Source organism: Rhipicephalus sanguineus, chromosome 7 (assembly GCF_013339695.2).
Source record: "Rhipicephalus sanguineus isolate Rsan-2018 chromosome 7, BIME_Rsan_1.4, whole genome shotgun sequence".
Lineage (NCBI taxonomy): Eukaryota > Metazoa > Arthropoda > Arachnida > Ixodida > Ixodidae > Rhipicephalus > Rhipicephalus sanguineus.
Window position 1 is genome coordinate 120,086,069 of NC_051182.1, and position 17,820 is coordinate 120,103,888.

Sequence of the window (17,820 nt, forward strand, 5' to 3'; positions counted from 1 at the left end):
TTGATTTAATTGGAAACTCTGATAACCCGTATTTGGAGAACGAGATCATAAGCTGTATATATGCCAAGCACCGATTAAGCGGGATATTGATGTTCAAGAGCATTGACACTATGGCAGAAAAAGCTAATTTGAGGGTAACAGACTCATGAATCGACTCACTCAGACTCACTCAGACTCAGATCGAGCCGTGAGTCTGAGTGAGTCCGAGGGAAATATATTTTGATGAGTCTGGGTCCGAGTGAATGCGGTTGAGAAAAATTACAGTGAGCCTGAGTCCGACTGAGCCCTAAGGCATGATATGTTTCATCAGTGAGCCTCAGTGAGCTCCACATTTTTTGCCGCGCTACGGTTGAGAGAGTCTGCGATCACGTGTGGCGCATATCCGCATACCAAGGGCCACGGTAAGAGGGTATGCGCCAGACGTGACTGATGTGAATTGTTTCATGACGTACGTGACACCCACGTGACGTTCTTCATGTCAAGACCTGTTAATCGTGTCTGTAATACATTCGTGTCCTCCTATGTCCATTTGTGTAAACACAGCGGTAAGAAGACGAACACAAGAGCGTTCAAATGTGGGCTAGATAAAGGCGGGGGGGATAGATAGATAGATAGATCGATAGATAGATAGATAGATAGATAGATAGATAGATAGATAGATAGATAGATAGATAGATAGATAGATAGATAGATAGATAGATAGATAGATAGATAGATAGATAGATAGATAGATAGATAGATAGATAGATAGATAGATAGATAGATAGATAGATAGATAGATAGATAGAAGTAATGCAAGTGCCTTTGGTTCACAAAGAAATGGTTCTCATTGAATAAACATTTGCTGCCGCCTGTGAATAGGAGGTGTTGAGGAACAGCGTCGGTTATTGACTCAACATAGTAGACAGTTCTGCTTACGAGTACTGCCAAAGCGAGAAAACCATTGCACACATCCGGTGTCGTTGAACTTGCTACAGGTCCCCGAGACATTCCATCTCACAAATGTTAGGACGCCTCGATCACCAGCCGTTTCTCGAGCCATCAATTTTAGGAAGCAGCAACATTCGGACTTCTAAATGGCAAGTCATTAGGGCGCTGCTGAAGTTTTTGCTATGATGCGGCCCTGTAGGAAGACTATGGGACTCCCGCGTTTGTGCTATTTTTATTTTCCTTGTTCTTGCTTATCAGCTATTCTTTCATTCTTTTGTTACTACTGCCCGATTGCTGGATAGCAAATTGAATATTAATCTTCCGGCTATAATCACTGAATTTCGCTTAACATCTATGTCTCTCTCTCTCAAACAAAGGTTGCCGATTTTTTTTAATTTTTTTTCCAAAGAAAGTGTCGAACAGCGTGCGGTGCGTTAACTCAACAAAATATATTTTGTTGAGTCTGGGTCCGACTGAGTGTGGCTGAGAAAAAATACATTGAGTTTGAGTCCGACTGAGCCCTAAAAGCAAGCTATGTTTCATCAGCGAGTCTCAGTGAGCTCCACATTTTTTTGCCGACGTATGGTTGACAGAGTCTGCGATCACGTGTAGTGCGTATCCGCATACCAACGGCCACGGTAAGAGGGTATCCGCCAGACGTGACTGATGTAAATTGTTTCACGACGTACGCGACACCCACGTGACGTTCTTCATGTCAAGACCTGTTAATCGTCTCTTTGATACATTTGTGCCCTCCTATGTCCATTTGTGTAAACACAATGGTAAGAAGACGAACACAAGAGCGTTCAAATGTGGGCTAGATAAATAGATGGATGGATGGATGGATGGATGGATGGATGGATGGATGGATGGATGGATGGATGGATGGATGGACGGATGGATGGATGGATGGAAGGAAAATTGTCCGCAAGTATACCGCGCGAGCAGACAGCGGAAGGGGAAGCTTCTCCCTGCGCAAATATTAGAAGGGAGCGAGCTGGCCAACGACTTTTGAATGCGCCCGTTTAGAGAGCCTTTATGTGCGCGCCTCCGTGCCTCTGAAGGCTCTCTACGGCCGTTGCGCTCCTCGCGCCACCTCGCTGGTATTGAAGAAATGCTTATAAGCGCCTGCTGTCTCTGAGTCCTGCCAGCGGTAAAGGATGCGTATATAACACTCGCCGTTAGCTACCTGAAGGATGTGCTCTTTGTGGCGTAATGGCTATATATATATATATATATATATATATATATATATATATATATATATATATATATATATATATATATATATATATATATATATATATATATACATATATACGGTGCATGACGGCGCCGACGGGGACGGCAAAAACCAGCCGAGGGTGTCCATGTCATTGCTATCGCAATAAAATCTCAATGGCATAATTGCGTTTTTATATCATTGTCGAACAATTTTGTCAACCATATTTCTGGATAGAGATATATCAAAATAGCATTGAGTTCTCAAATAAAACTCAGGATGGACGAATGGATGCAATGCAAGTGCCTTTGGTTCGCGAAGAAATGCCTCTCATTGAATAAAAATTTGCTGCCGCCTGTACATAGGTGGTATTGAGGAACAGCTTCGCTTATCGAATCAATATGGTAGGCAGTTCAGCTTACAACTACTGCGGCAGCGAGAAAACCATTGCACACATCCGGTGTCACTGCACTCGCTACAGCTCCCCGAGACATTTCATCTCACAAACGTTAGGAAGCCTCGAAGACCAGCCGCTTTTCGAGCTATCAATTTTAAGATGCAGCAACATTCAGACTTCTAAGTGGCAACCAAATATGACACTGCTGAAGTTTTTGCTATGAAGTTGCCCTGTAGAAAGACTATGGGATTCCCGCATTTGTGTGGCTTTTCTTTTCCTACTTCTTGCTTTTTAGCTTTTCTTTGATTCGTTCCTTACTACTTCCCCATTGCGGGATAGAAAATTGAATAATAATATTAGAGTTATAATCCCTGCCTCTCGCTTTATCTTCATCTCTCTATTTCTCTCCCTCTCTCTCTCTCTCTCATACAAAGGTAGCCTATTTTGTTTCGAAAGAAAGTGTCGATAAACAACGTGCCGTGCGTTTACTCTGTTTGCGGCGTGCGTGAACTGGCGCCGGCATTTTCCACGTGCGCAAAGCGTGTAAAGAGAGAGAGAGAGCGAGAAACTTATTAGAAATAAGATGCGTGGCCTTCCTCGTAGGCTGCAGCTTTTACTTCGGGGCTCTATTCAAATGTGACACGGGTTTTCTGGGTTCATTATCGTCGAAACGTGTGCCAGTGTGTGACGGATCATGTTTACGTGTTGAGCAGCGCAAAGAAGAAATAAATACAAAGGATCGTTTTGCTGTTGTGTTCTCTTTCTGTGCGCTGCTTCACGCGATAAAACTCTCTAGGATTTCACTTGCTGTGCATCGCTCAGAAGATGCCATTGCGAGAGCTGTTGATCACAAGTGGCACCGAACGGAAGAGCACATTAAAACGGCGACATTCAGCGAGCTTTGATAAAACATAAGAGAAACTTCAAAGCATTTCTACTATGAGAAGATGGAAAAACAACGAAGCGGTTTCCTCTGTTTAACTATACTTAAATTCTTTGGTCTTCAAACCCCGTTCCTGTCTTGATTGTAATATTGTTCCGAAGAGCTTGTTGCTTTGATTTCTCAAAACTATGCATTTACTGAGGCCGCTTTAAAAATTTGTGATGTAAGCCCCGACGACTGTTTAGGTCGAACAAAACAAATTTCTTTGACTCGCTCGTTTTTAAGTTGGTCCACTCGCATAAAGAGCAAGAGATTTTGTAACGTTTACACATTCACACGTGACGTGCACAATACTTGTAGGATAGAAAATATTTTGCAGCGAGAAAAAAAGTTTCATACAGCTGCGTGACAAACAGGCGAAGTTAATGTCACCCCACATTCGCGTTTGCCCATGAAAACGTTCTCTTTCTGTTTTCGATTACTCATTTCTGTCATGTTGGTATCGCAGTGGGAGGCCCACATATTTTTGAGCTGCAGAAATCTACTGATTGTTTTGCGAAATTTCTGGGCTGGTTTCCCGGCTTCAACGCCAGATTGCAAACCATTCAATATTGGCTATATGCGTAAGCTTACAGAATCACAGATATTTGAGCCCTGCGAATGCTTTGTACCTGCGATACAGAGGAAATCCTAAGGGAGGCTACTTTCATTGTCGGCTTCGTTGACTATCGAGGTAGTGGAATATTAGGCCTCTATGGGAAAACATTAAAGCCGACATGGAGCATTGTGGGCATGAACAAGGCTTTGAAGTGGTGAAAAATTGACACCAAGTTCGCGTTCTCGTGCGCATAAGGGTGCCCCGTCTGAGGGAGCCGCTCCAGACGCCGAAGAAAGCTTGAATGAAGAAATACGCCATTCCAATGCCACACGGAAGCAGCGCTCTGGAAATGGTTGACAGCCAAATTAATATCCCATGCTTGCGCATCACTTAGGCAACACCTAAAGAACACCTTGCGTGGACTTTTTGCCGCCAGCTGCTTGTCACTACACCGCCACCTGTACTTCCTTTTTCAATTTTCATGCAACTGACTCGTTACACGCGTAAATACTGCCTTGCGTGCACCACACCGGCGCGCAGAACCTCCTAATTACTTTATCACGGTTGTGTTAAAAAGCTTGTTTCGCACAAATTCTGGCGTCGGTGCCAGGGTTGTTGGTTCCGAGGGAAAACATAGAAAGATGCAAATAAGATAAAGAAAAAAAATATTTGTTTCAAGAGAAAATAGAACCCAGGACTTCTGCGTGGCAAGCAGGTGTTCTACCACAGCGCCACACCATTGCTTGAAACTGCGTTGAAGAAAAACATTACATGATTGTCGTGCAATGGGAGGTGTCTCCTTAGCACACGGAATATTTCGTGGCAGAAGTGTAGAAATGCACCAGGCCTTAAAACAAGCGCATTGCGCAAACAGTCGTTGTTTTAAAGGCCCACCCATTACAAAGCGCTGAGACGTATTTAATCATCAGCAGCAAAAGCATCAACAAAGTGATCAGCTGCATAGGTTCGTGTGTTCCCTTACGGACGCGTCGTGCGGCCTTAGCTGATTCGCCAAAAGGTGAGTTATGGTTTAGTGGGCACTTCACAACTGTTCTTGCAGTAGGCGGTCTTGGATAGTTGGAAACGACCAATGTTGCGGACACAGACGTTCATTTCGTTGCGGCTTCGATGAGGCTGCCACCAAGACCTGAAACCAGGCTTGCAGTTGACGCAGGGGGCCCGATTACGCTATCGCGTTCTGCTCTTGAAGGCGAAGCTCAAGCGTCCTTGAAGTCTTGGCCTCTTGTGAAAAGCGTGAGCTCTTTATTGGTTTATTCTGTAACTAACGCAACCACCAACAATAAGGCGAGCATCTTCGACACACCGCATGTATAAATGCCTTCGCGCCTTACCGCAGATCAGATTACCGACGGCCGCCCACTGATCGCCGCTATCAGTGTATAGCGTGTATTTCTAGTTCGGCTACCGGGCAGAAGTTCGCCCGATAAAGAATTTCATTATTAACAGCCCGACTGCCGCCTCCTTCACCGTGACGACCACGTAACAATATTTAATCTTCATGCCGAGACGTTAAGCCCAATCTGGCTTTACATGAGCAGATAGTAGAAAGTGCAATGTGACTAGTCCCTTGTGGCCTTTGAGCAATGAACATTAATCTAGAGAACTTGCTGTTTTAACTACTGTTGCGTGCCATAGATTTCTCGTTGTCGGCAAGGTAAGCATTACTAGAGCTGCGGCGTGGAACTGTTCAACCACTACAACAATTCAATCCTGTATTTCTTGAAGGCAGCTCCTGCGATTTCTGGACCAAGTCAATGTCAGGAAAAATATATGCTCTTCCCATCGCGGGGCTTCCTCAGAAAGAAATACTCAGACGTTGACCCTGGTTGCCCCCACTGCAGTGAAACCCTTTCTTTTATGGCTCACATGCTCTGGTGGTGTCCCACGTTGCCCAACAATATTATTGCCAGCGAAGCCGACTGGGAGGAATCTATCAGAAGCGCGGTACTCCGAAAGCAAGCCCAGGGTATGAAGAGGGCCCAAAAAAGGGCGGAGCGTCACGGCGTTCTGTCCTCTACGTGGGCGCGGCCAGCGCTTACAGCTAGCCCCCGTCGGGGGGGGGGGGGGGTCCTGTAATTAACTATTCAGGATTAATTGCAGTTCGTTGTCTGCCTGTCTGTCTTGTGATGAACCTGTAGCGCATATGCCAGCGACCGCTGGACGAATTGTTTAAGAAGCTTTCTATATAGAAAAGCGGCATGTGTACCCTTGCAAATTCTTTCGACGAGAAACTGGTTGGCCACTGGACTCTTTTTTCTTAACAGTCCCGTAAGATCTCGTCATGCGAAGAGCTGATTCGCTGGGCTCAATTTGCGTGTTCGGTAACATAAACATACGTCCACATTTCCGGAGCGCTCCACTAAGGTCTCTCTCATAGTCGTGTCGTAGTTGTAGGACGTAAAACTACAAGACTTATACTAGTTAATAATACATTTCATCCCGTTAATTATGAATGTTGCGGCCTTTTGTAACCACAACAATATCGCTGTTGATAGTGCACCACGTCGCTGGTTCTTCTTGCTGCTGTCGTCTTTGTTGTACTTTATGAAATGGAAGTCCTGTGACATATGTATGGTACAGGCAAGAGGCCGTTAAATTGCTTACCAGAGATATAAGCTTGTAGCCTGCAGAAACGCTGCATTTTGTGATTTCACGACGTTTTATAGGGTTTGGAGACGATTGGAGCTGGTTGAATTTTTGATGAAATATATGGGCTTCTAGCCTTCAGAAATTATTTATTCTGCGATTTCAAGACGTTTTATAGTGTTTGGAGACAATTCTAGCCCATCTCACTAAATGTCAGATGAGTATTGACTGTCTTCAAATGCGCATGCTCAAAACTAAAGTATGAAAGCGTCTTTATTACAAACGGTTTGCGCAAGGAGAGCTTCACCGGCAACGGGTGCACAATCTGGGCGGCTCTACCATACCTCGCTATTAATGAGCGCTTTCTACGCTGTCCAAAACTGGCTCTGTCGAAAGCTAATGCTAAGGTGCGAGCAGCCGTCAATGCGACTTTACCGTCAAGACACTCACTCGTCGACACGGCATGCATACCCTGGGTCAGAGTGTCGGAACGGATCGAAAACCGAAAACGAAAAACGAAAAAAACGATGTGAAAACGTAACCGGAACGTCATTTATTATTTCGTTCCGGAGTAAAAACGAAATATTTTTTATCGTTTTTCGGCTCACGGAAAAACTTGGCGAAACGGAAAAAACCGAGGTCATGCAACGTGAGCACCAAGGCATAACTCAGGGTACAGAATCAGTGCGCATCTCGGGCAGATATCCCAAAGTAAAGATATTGAAATATTGTGGAAAGCTAAAAAAGTCGCAACCAGAGCTGTTTGTATTATTACAAGTGGACTTTCGTGTGCCTCTCACACATGCCGTCGTGGAGAGGGCATTGTCGGCGCTGCAGTTTGCTTGATCAGAACAGCGGTCGCACATATCAGATGACGGGCTCCTTCTGAGATCATGCTCACACCCTTGACACAAAGCATTGAGCCTGCTCTGCAAATTTCTAACTCGCTCTTGAGAAAATTAACCATTATAACTTAGTAAAGCACTGGTTTGCGTTATTTGATTACGAATTCATGGTACAGTTACCCGCGCTTCTCTTAAGAACGCGGGAAGAATTTGTTTTTCGCCTGTCCCGGGTTTTAAAAGGGGAAAATTAATGTCCGCCGCGGTGGATCAGTGGCTACGGTGCTCGGCTGCTGACCCGAAGGTTGCTGACCCGACACCCGGCCCCTGACACACAAGGCAGTCTTCGCAGAAAAGCAGATCTCGCATATGCTTTCAAATGTCTGCAAGTCAACAATGCAGTTCTTTTCTTTGAGTCATCTAAGAGCAATTAATTATTCATAGCTTTACTCCACAATGTGAAGCTTCGCTCTTCGCATCACTCGCTTTTTCAAAGAGAGGCATTGGTACGTCTCATGGTACTGTAAACGTGGTAGCGTTTACTGAAGGCGTGTTAAAAAAGATGGACAAATGAAAACACGGTACTTGTCCTGCAACTGTTGTAAACAAAGCGCGATTGCATACCTTCTGCATCGAACAGCGGCAATCCATCGCCGCCGTCACTTTTGATCGTGAAGCAGCACCTAAAGCTTGTAGAAGTGTATTCCTGGTGAGTTTTCAGCCGTGTTTGAGCATCCAAATACGCAGCAGTTGTTTGTCGACGCCGCTGATGGCTCTCAAAATTGTAAAATTGCGATAGAAAAATGCAGGTATCACAGAAACTACAGCGGTCGCCTAGACGCTCACGGGAACACTGCTCGCGCGAATGCGCTTACGCTTCTGAGCCGCAGCGACAGGTGGCGTCGGCGGCGCTTTGCGCAGCGCCTATTATTTCGTTTTCTGCTGGTGCAACGCTTCCTCACCGAGTTTTTCAGCTAGTTCAGATGGGACGCGACAGAACAAACCGCGCTCGACGGCATTTCAAGTATGACAGCGTCTCAGACAAATCGACATGTCAGGTTGAGAACTGGCAGCACGTTGTGTCGGGCGACCATGGTGGAAACCTGGAGCGTCATTTGCAGCAGCGCCACAAGGAAGTGTACGACAACATTCTGGCCGAAAAAACCCAGCTCTACAAGGCGTGTTGTGTCGGACGAGGCGGAAGGCTGTCCTGCGGCAAAGCTCAGGCAAGTGAATATACAGAGCATGTTTCAACCCACATCGTCGAAGTGTGTTTCGCTGGAAATAACAGAGGACAGCAGTATGAATAGTTGCGTTGAGCTAGTCACGAGAAATGGCCGGCCATTTCGGCTAATTGATGACTTCGGCTTTCGCGAAATAATTGATCCTGTCCTAAAAGCGCTCAGTGCTAAGCGAGCCATCACAGCCGAGACTGTTAAGGACAGGGTCCAGGAACAAGCCAAAAGCAAGAGAGAAGAAATTTCGCAGACGCTGAGAAAACAGATGTTTTCTTTGAAAACTGACTGCGCGTCGCGACTTGACAGGGCTCTGCTTGGCATCAACGTACAGTATGCCGAAAAGGGAAAGCTAATTCTTCAACCACTGGTCATGAAGGGGCTTTTCGCTAGACACACTGCTGAGCATCTGACATCACATGTGAAAAGCACTCTGTCACGCTACGACTTCAGTGTCACCCAAGTGTACAGTGTCACAACTAACAATGGTGCAAACATGCTAAAGGCTGCTCGTCTTCTCGGTGAAACAGACCATGAAACCGGCGCTTCTAGTTGAGAAGAGGAGGTTGATAGTGGCTACCCGGAATTTGGACATTGCGGCTCTCTACTGAACGATTCAGAGGATGTGGAGCGCCTTGGGCTTGATGGGGCAGATTTCAAGTTCGGCAAAGGTGTGCTGCGCACACTCTGCAACTGGCTGTCAGCGACGCTGTAAAGGACTCGGGTGCCAACACCCTCATTACACAATGTCGTGCACTTCTGAAGAAACTCCGCGCACAAAGTGCAATAGGTTTGATAAGGAAGCTAGGGCTGAGGAAGCATATTATTGAGTGCCCGACACGTTGGATGTCAACGTTGGTCATGTTGACCAGGTTGGTTGAATTGAAGGACTTTGCTAAAGACTTTCTCCCCCACGATGAGACCGCCAGTTGGACTGAAAGCTTGTGGGCAAAAGTAGAAATGATCATAGAATCCATTCACCCGGCACAAGAAGCCACGAAAAAGCTTCAGGCAGAACAACTGACAATCGGAGATTTCTGCGGTGCATGGTTGACATGTTCCATGAAGACAGCAGCAATATCATCGCCACTGGCACAGGCCCTCGTTCGGTCAATGAAGAAACGAGAGGGAAATCTTTGCAGTACCGATATATTTTGTGCTGCACTGTACATCGACCACCGCTATCGCCTTCTTCTGACACCTGATCAAAAATATCGAGCGAGAAATCACCTGTGCAAAACCTGGAAGCGCATTACAGGCCTTCAGCAGAATCAGTGTAGCAGCTGCATTCCAGAGAGCACCGCTGCGCCAACTTCAGAGGAACCAGAAGATGTCCTCGAGGCGTTTTCGAAAACGAAGGAAGCTGTAGTTGGCGCTCAATTGCATTTGACAAGTGAGCCAGGATCAGCGGACATCTCACGCTTACTGGAAATGCTGGACAAGGAGCCGCGCATTCGAAGAAGCACGAATGTGTTGACATTTCGGGACGAGCGCAAAGAGCGGCAACCGGAGCTATACATGTCAGCACAAGTGGCCCTTGGTGTGCCAGCCACACAAGTCGGCGTGGAGAGGGTATTTTCGGCATTGAAGTTTGTTTTGTCAGAGCAGCGGTCTCGCTTATCGGCGAGTACACTCGACGGCCTGCTGCTTCTAAAATCGTGTGCACCCCCTTGACGAAAATTTGGGATTCAAACTTGAGGAAAAATAAATATCAAGTTTTTTTGTAGCCTTGCTTCGAAATTTTTTGCGGCTTCCGTCATAATCATATCGTGGCTTTCTGACGTAAAACCACAACACTTATTAATACATTTTTGTTTGTTAGTTTATTTCTTATTTTTGAGTAAGTACTTTTAATATGAAGTATTTTGTTAGTTTTTATTATTAAGAAACCGTTACGAACCACTACGGAACGTTTTTTTTCGTTCCGGAACAGAAACGAAACGAAACTTTTGTCTGTGGAACGAAACAAAAACCGCAACGAGAAACATTTCGTTCCCACACCCTGCCCTGGGGACAGGAGCGCATAGCGACGAAACGTAGCTCGTAAACGTAGAGACGAGCACGTCGTCATTTTTTGTTCGCCCCTGTATATTCCGCGTATTCTCCTTGTGCGTCACCATATTAAACAATGGAGCGAAAATATACCTGGACAACTGAAGATTCTCTTAATGATAAATTCGACGTGTGCAACGAACGGTGGGATTAAATTTCATGCGAAGTAGTTAGCCAGCAACCTATGGTAGCTCCTTTGCTTTTATCCAAGCTTAGGAGATGGATCGATGTATTCTTGTGAATGAGTTGGTATGCGCACATGCTGCGGTTTCCGGGAACGTCGAGTACACTGGCGTGTATACGGTAGTTCATGGTCTGAGGTCATGTTGGCACTGACGTTAGAGCAGATACGTCACTTTTATCTCCAAGAAGTGCACATTCGGTGCGATGATGTGCAGATCTTCAGTAGCGGTAGCAGGCGTATTCGCACAAAGCTTAACTATAGGACGCGCCTTCTTTCTCAGGAAGGTTGCCCCTTCCTAGCACCACTACAGTCGTTTCGGCCGAGAGCTGCAGGTCATTTACTTGGCTGTGAAGCACAGTAGTTTCTCCTCAGCAACGACGAACATCGCGTCGTGTGTATGTCATCCATGACCAACCAAATGCACGCACGTTTTTGTGCGACACTATGTTGTGCAGCCTCCCTTACAGGCTCCGTATGATGGCTTGTTTAAGGTCCTCATCTGCACACCTACATTCTTCCTCCTGATCATTAACCGCCCGGAAGACACAATTTCTGTGGACCATCGCATACCTGCGTACTTAGCCATCGAAGCTTCAGCAGCTTCTGATCTTACAATCACTCCAGACTACCATACTGGCTGCGTGCAGTTCGCAGCTCATGAAGGAAGGTAGGAAAATTTAAGCCACCCACTATTTAAACACTTCGCATGGTGGACGCCTGGTGTTCGGTTACTCTTCTCCCAAGCTATATTGTATCATCGCGTAAATGTATTAACAAGACAGCTGTATTTCTGTGCGACCTCGAAAAAGTTTCGTATTTCTGCGATAACTGGCATTTCAACCTAAATGTGGGACAGTGTTTTCATGTTAGTTTTACGATAAGAAAAACCCTATAGACATTTCGTATGCCCTGAGTTAAAATTTAATTATAACCACTGATTGATGTCCAATATCTTGGCACCACATTCACTTCCTCATTCCACTGCACTTAACAGAATGATAAAATTGGTGCCAGGGCTGCTAAGTTACAGAAGCTGGCTGTTAAAGGTGCATCACGGGATGGGTGTCAAGGAGCGCACTGCTTATGCTGCGAACTACATACAACAAGTATGGTAGTCTGGAGTGATTGTAAGAGCAGATGCTGTTGAAGCTTTGAAGTCTCGGTAGGCAGGTTTGAGGCGATAGACAGAAACCGTATCTTCCCGGCTGTGGACGATCAGGAGGATGTCGTTAGCAGCAACATGTGTGATATCGGTCCACGCTCAGTGAAAAGCTGGTATGAGTTTTTATAGCAGAGCTGCAAATGGCGAACCTCATTTATTTTGCGGCGTCCATCCACGAATAAAAATCCCACGTGAACTTCTATGAGCGAGTGACGAAGTAACATGTCGCCGATATTTCTGAAGTCATCCTTATACGAGACAGAATTCTCAAAGTATGTAGCACTAAAATAAAACGCCACCTCTAGAACTACCACACGATATTCTGGTGGCCGGTGCCCCAGATGTTGAAGGGAAATGAGAGAGCAGACACCATGGCTCGCGGACTACCTCTCCCACCAAGAAAAGTGGCCACCTCAGGAGACTTTATAACAACACCTGGGGAGAATTATAACCCTACAATCGTTAGGGACCTGCATGCCCGTTAACTTTTACCTGGCAAATAACCCCCCCCCCCTCCCCTTCCCATAAACATCAAAGAAAAGAAGAGGCCATCAATAGGAGAAAAATTCAAACTGCGGTTGGAGATTACACGCCATGTTAATGACGTGCTATAGAGCTTCCGGTCTCATACGCGGATGAACTTCTGCGTTATATCATATTACCGGGGCTCCTCAAAGCACCCCCCACACCTGACGGGTACGCCAATGGCCCAAACACTCAAGTTCGAGCAATGGGAGACTCCGCTGTTTAGGTCTGACTTGTCCACCCCCAAACGCTAATCGACCGGTTTGAATGGGCTGCTAAGGCCATTGGGACCCTCGACTATGACTGCCGCCATGAGAATGACTTGCATTTCATTGATTGTTGCTGCTCCATTCTGTTTCTGTACACTTAATTATGTTTCAGGGTCACTTCGCGTGCTACAAAGTTTCGCTGATTATCCAACTTCACAGGTGCGAATGGGTCCGCGATAAATATGTGATAAACGCCGGGGCCATCCCTTTCTGCTTCACTGTCAACTATATGCACAGGGTGTAAGGACGGTGAATTTTCTAATTTAATTTGATGTATCTCATAAGAAATAAAAACCAAAGTCTGAGTTAACAGCATGAAAAGTTAACAGGCATGAAAAAAAATGAAATGACAAAGAAATACCTAGGATGGAATGTCATCTGAATTCAGGCCCTTCGTGTGGCAATCGAGTATTCGACTGCAGAGACAAGCTGGTGCTTCAAACTCATTTATAATTGGACCCTATACAATCGTCATGTCGGGCAAGGACTCGCGTTAACCTGTGTAGTATAGCGTGGCAGAAGAGTAAAATAATAACAAATCATCGCGCGATGCTAACTGCGCAATGAGTGTGTGGTTTAATGTTTCCTACCGACTGCACAGCCATAATTCAGCCAAGCGTTCAGCCATATTTCTTCATCGTCATTAGCCACATGCATGGTCAGCAAAGTGCACGTAATACCTTGCAGATATGTAGAGGGCACCTCACTAACCATTATTCGTCACAAAGACGAAGATTGGCGTAGTAGGTGCTATCCTACTTCACAAAAAATATGATTTATGACGTAGTCGATACCCTGCGGATAGCGCCAACTTCAAACACAGTCCACTTTGACCCAGCGCGAAGCTGCTCTCAGAATTCGCATTAGGCAGTATCGCAATCGTCAGTGAATTTCTTTAATTCCGATTTTGTAGCAACTACTGTGCTCTCGATGTTTACTTTGCTCCTTTGAAGACACTCGCGAATCTGCGTCTGTTTGCAGTTACCACAACAACATTGTGGAAGTGCTTGATCAGTGAACGAAAGTAGGTTCGCGCTCAGGCAGGGAGCTACGGGTGGCCCTTTGTCATCGAGCCTGCCAGCGCTTCACAAGGAGAATTCCAAGCGTAGCCACCTCCCACGCCTAGCTGCTAGTGGAAATCGCCATCGGCTTAATCATGAAGGCTGCATTACGTTATGCTTAGGCAGCGTCCATGATATTTTGTCCTCACTTCGAATAACCTTGCTTCTAGTGTATTCGTATCTGTTAACATTTTATCTCGCATACTCTCCCGTGACTCACGTGCTCTTCACCCCCTCTTGGCGGTTGAGAACCTTAAGTCAACCACTGAAGTATCAACACAAAACAAGAGGAAAAACAAACACCACTAAGGTAAACAAGAGAGTCGATTGACGCAAACACGATGTGCGCATTGGTTGAATTGATGGGAATAGAGGCCTCACACGGGTTTTGCCACATCCCAATAGCGCGAGCTGTCTTCGTCAAAGGAGACTGTTCGTCCGCGGCTTGTTTGTTTTGAGCGCATTGACTGTTGACGTCATCTTCCCGTGACCCTTGTGAATGACCTGACGAAGCAAAACACGGAAACAAGATGAGCATGGAACCTTTTTCACCTTTGAACTTATTCACAAAGATTAAGAATCGCGAGACCAGTCTGTGACACCTATTCTCACATGTGGCTAGCCTGTAGTACCTATCTAGTGCGCCTAATGTTGTTCATTAAAAGATAACCATTTGAATGAAATATTTTGGTGCGAGTACTCAGGCAACTGAATGATAAGCGCTCTAACATCAGGCGGTGTAATTTCATTTCTCTGTTGTTGAAAGGTTATGGGGGAATTCTACATGTGCCAGTGAAGTTGGGTCCAGGTTGCCGTTAGGGTATGCATGGCAATGCCGTTCGCGAGCAAGGAGGTTGTAATAAAACTTCTAGGATTGACGAGGCGAGCAGTCAGCGAAGCCAGCGCAGCCATTTTGCAAGGGGCAAAAATATGCATGTGCAGCGGTCATTTTGTGCGTAAGCACTACTGCGCGCGTCTTCGTGACCAATGGCGAGGTCATGCATTGGACATGGGTGCACCCATCGTATAAAGCAGAAGCCGCGAGCACTTTTCAGCTTTAGGTATACTTTTTTTTGCCCTCGAATGCCTTTAAACGCGTGTAACTTCTGAATATAAAATCTAGTAAGTCTTATCGTACTCGCGTGGGAAACGTGCATTGGGTCTCGTCTATGCTGTCACCATACGGGGAAGTGTACTCACTGGCAGAAGTTTGAGCACGCAACATGCTTGTCCATAAATCATTAGATCGGTTCTTTTGTAATATCCTCTACGACTTAACGAAACGCCCTTACCCGTAAAGTTAATAATAGAAATCGTGCATAATAGATCTCAGTTAACTAATTAGGTGCAATTTAAAAGTAACCTAGCGAACGTCACATGACGGCAAACCAAACGTCGTAGGCTGAATTCATATGCGGTTGACCCCTTTTTTAATCCTTGGTTTTGTTACGTGAAATACACCATACGTTGTCTGCGCAATACCAATGGCATGGTACGAGAGCCAGTGTTTTGGTACACATCTCATGTAGTCGCGGTGCTTTCGTGAACGCACGAACAGTCAAATAAAGGCGACCTGACACCGATTCGGGGAAGTTATCCACATACGTGACACAGACGCCAAAAACAACAACACTAATGATAATTTTAGGGGTTTTACCTCCCATAAATATGAAAGGCTTATGAGGGGCGCCGTAGTGCAGGGCACCGGAAATTTAAAACACCAGGGGTTCTTTAACGGGCACCGAAACCTGGTAAACTGGCCTCCAGCATTTCGCGTCTATCAAAATGCGGCCGCCGCCGCAGAGGTGATTCGATCCCCAGACCTTCAGGTCTGAGGATCGTTGTCTTGCAACAAAAACGGCGTCCGTTGGCAACAATCAAAGCGACATTCTGATTAACTGCGGCAAAGCCGATACCTTCGGTGCGCAGACAAAAGCCAGTCTCCGGGCTATTCGGCTCGCCGCCTCGCTTGCCGCACGCTTCAGCAGCCTGGTGAGGAAATAACCTCTACTTTCCCGCTTCCGCGCTTTGGCCGCTCAGCCTTCGATGTGGCCGAGCCTTTAGAGTACAGAAAAAGCCAGGAGCGTCACCCAATCGATGCGAACGCATATAGAACCAGAAACGTTAGTCTGTGAACATGAACGGAATCAATGCCGGCTCACACTTGATACTTCACGAGGGAGTGTTTTATGCAGTGCGATTCGGTGGCCGAAAAATGTACTGTTTCGCTCTGGGCCTCTGTCCGCTGTACTCGTTCACCGGCTTATCGTATGGTGAATAATTTGCACAGCGTAGTTGGCATAAAAACTGTACTGCCTGTGATAACTCATAGTTGTTGTCCATGAGCAAGTCTTCGTCCGCGGTGTTACCCTTTCCAAATGGCCCTACACAAAGAATGAAAGTTAGTAAAACAACAGGAAAAAAATTCAGGCAGCTTCACCTTGGTGGTGTCAAGCCGGAAGAAAGTCCGGAGCTGGCGGCCTTCTTTGTTTCTCATTTTTCTCTTTCTTTCTTCATCTCTTCCATTCTTTTTCGCTTTTATCTCTACTTTTTCATGTCTCTTCTTTGTCTTTGCTTACCTCTATCTATTCCTTTCGTTCTCTATAAATTTGTTTCTCTTTCTTGTCTTTATTTCTTTATCCCTCTCTCTTTTTATCGCTTACGCTTTCTTTGTATCTCTTTCTATTTCTGTCTTTGTTCCTTTTCGTTCTCTCTACTTTTCCGATTTTTTGTGTAATGTGCTCTTCTCTCTTGACTCCTTTTCCTCTCCTCCTCACCATCACTTTTTCTTCCCACCCTCCTTTCAACACTATACCAATGTATATGACGCTATGTTATGCTCTGCTGCGTGCCTTGATACTCGAGTGGTTATGATGCTCGCCTTTCGATTGTGGTTACCCAGGTTCGAATCCCGCGTCATGAAGAAGTTTTTTTCCGCCAAGAATTTCTCTTTACACCCATCTCCTTCTTTCTTTCTCCCTCTACGTTCTCATTCTCACTACAATAAAATCATTACATCCAATGCCGGGCAAATCGGCATACGCGTTCTGGGAGCGATGTAGAAGAAGAAGATGAAGATAGCGCTTTCTGGTTCAATTTCTGTCGATGCGAGGCGGCACAACGAAAAGTCTAATAGCTCCACAGCAAAAGAACTCCGGCGCATTACACAATGCAACATACGCACACTGCCCCTACTAACACCAATGGGTTCTTTTCCGTGACTAAGCACACCAATCTATCTTTCGCTCAGGACGGTTCATTGCGTATTCTAGCGTCAAGAAAACCCACTTCAACAACACGCATATTAGCCCCAACCATGAAAATCTCTGAGCAACAAACATTTGAAATTCCTACGCATGATGTCATACTGCTTGCAGCTGCGTTGCCAGAGTACTCAGACCATGTATCTAATTTAATGGAACCTCGTTGAACCAACAAGAACAGGTCTTCAGATAAGCGCCACATGCTAGCCCCAGGCAAGAATAGGTACCACAGGCTGGCCTCCAGGATTCTTGAGCTCGGTAGGGAACACCAAATGCGGGAGATGTCGGCGCTCGTCTCCATTCCAGGTTTTCCTTCACCAGGTGACAAGTACCGGCATCATCACCACGGGACATGACGTCGACAACTAATCTGCTCGAAACAAATACTTCAAGGATGATAAGCCTCTTTTGACGCAGAAAGCTCCCGCTATCTTGACGTCGCCGAGCCTCTATGAGGCATTTATTCCCGTTCATTCAACTTATCCGCACATTGCATTTACATCATGGGCACTCAGCTTTACTTCAGCGCTGGGTACTATGTTAGAAATTCTTTTGAGTATCTGTGTTTCTGCTTCGAGATATACTTAACA

At 45.8% G+C, this 17,820-nt stretch overlaps 1 protein-coding gene across 6 annotated transcripts in view; it reads right to left on the minus strand.

The window, feature by feature from the left end:
• The window catches only part of LOC119399802 (uncharacterized), a 129,005-nt gene that overhangs the window by 39,420 nt on the left and 71,765 nt on the right, over positions 1–17,820 (minus strand). Inside the window, exon 1 of one of the 6 annotated variants that reach the window (XM_037666654.2) lies at positions 14,349–14,442. The exons of the other annotated variants lie outside the window; for them this stretch is intronic. Within the exon in view, the coding sequence (XP_037522582.1) occupies positions 14,349–14,364 (16 nt within the window). The 5' untranslated portion in view covers positions 14,365–14,442. Of the gene's footprint in view, positions 1–14,348; positions 14,443–17,820 lie in introns of those variants that run through there. 6 annotated transcript variants of the gene reach the window in all.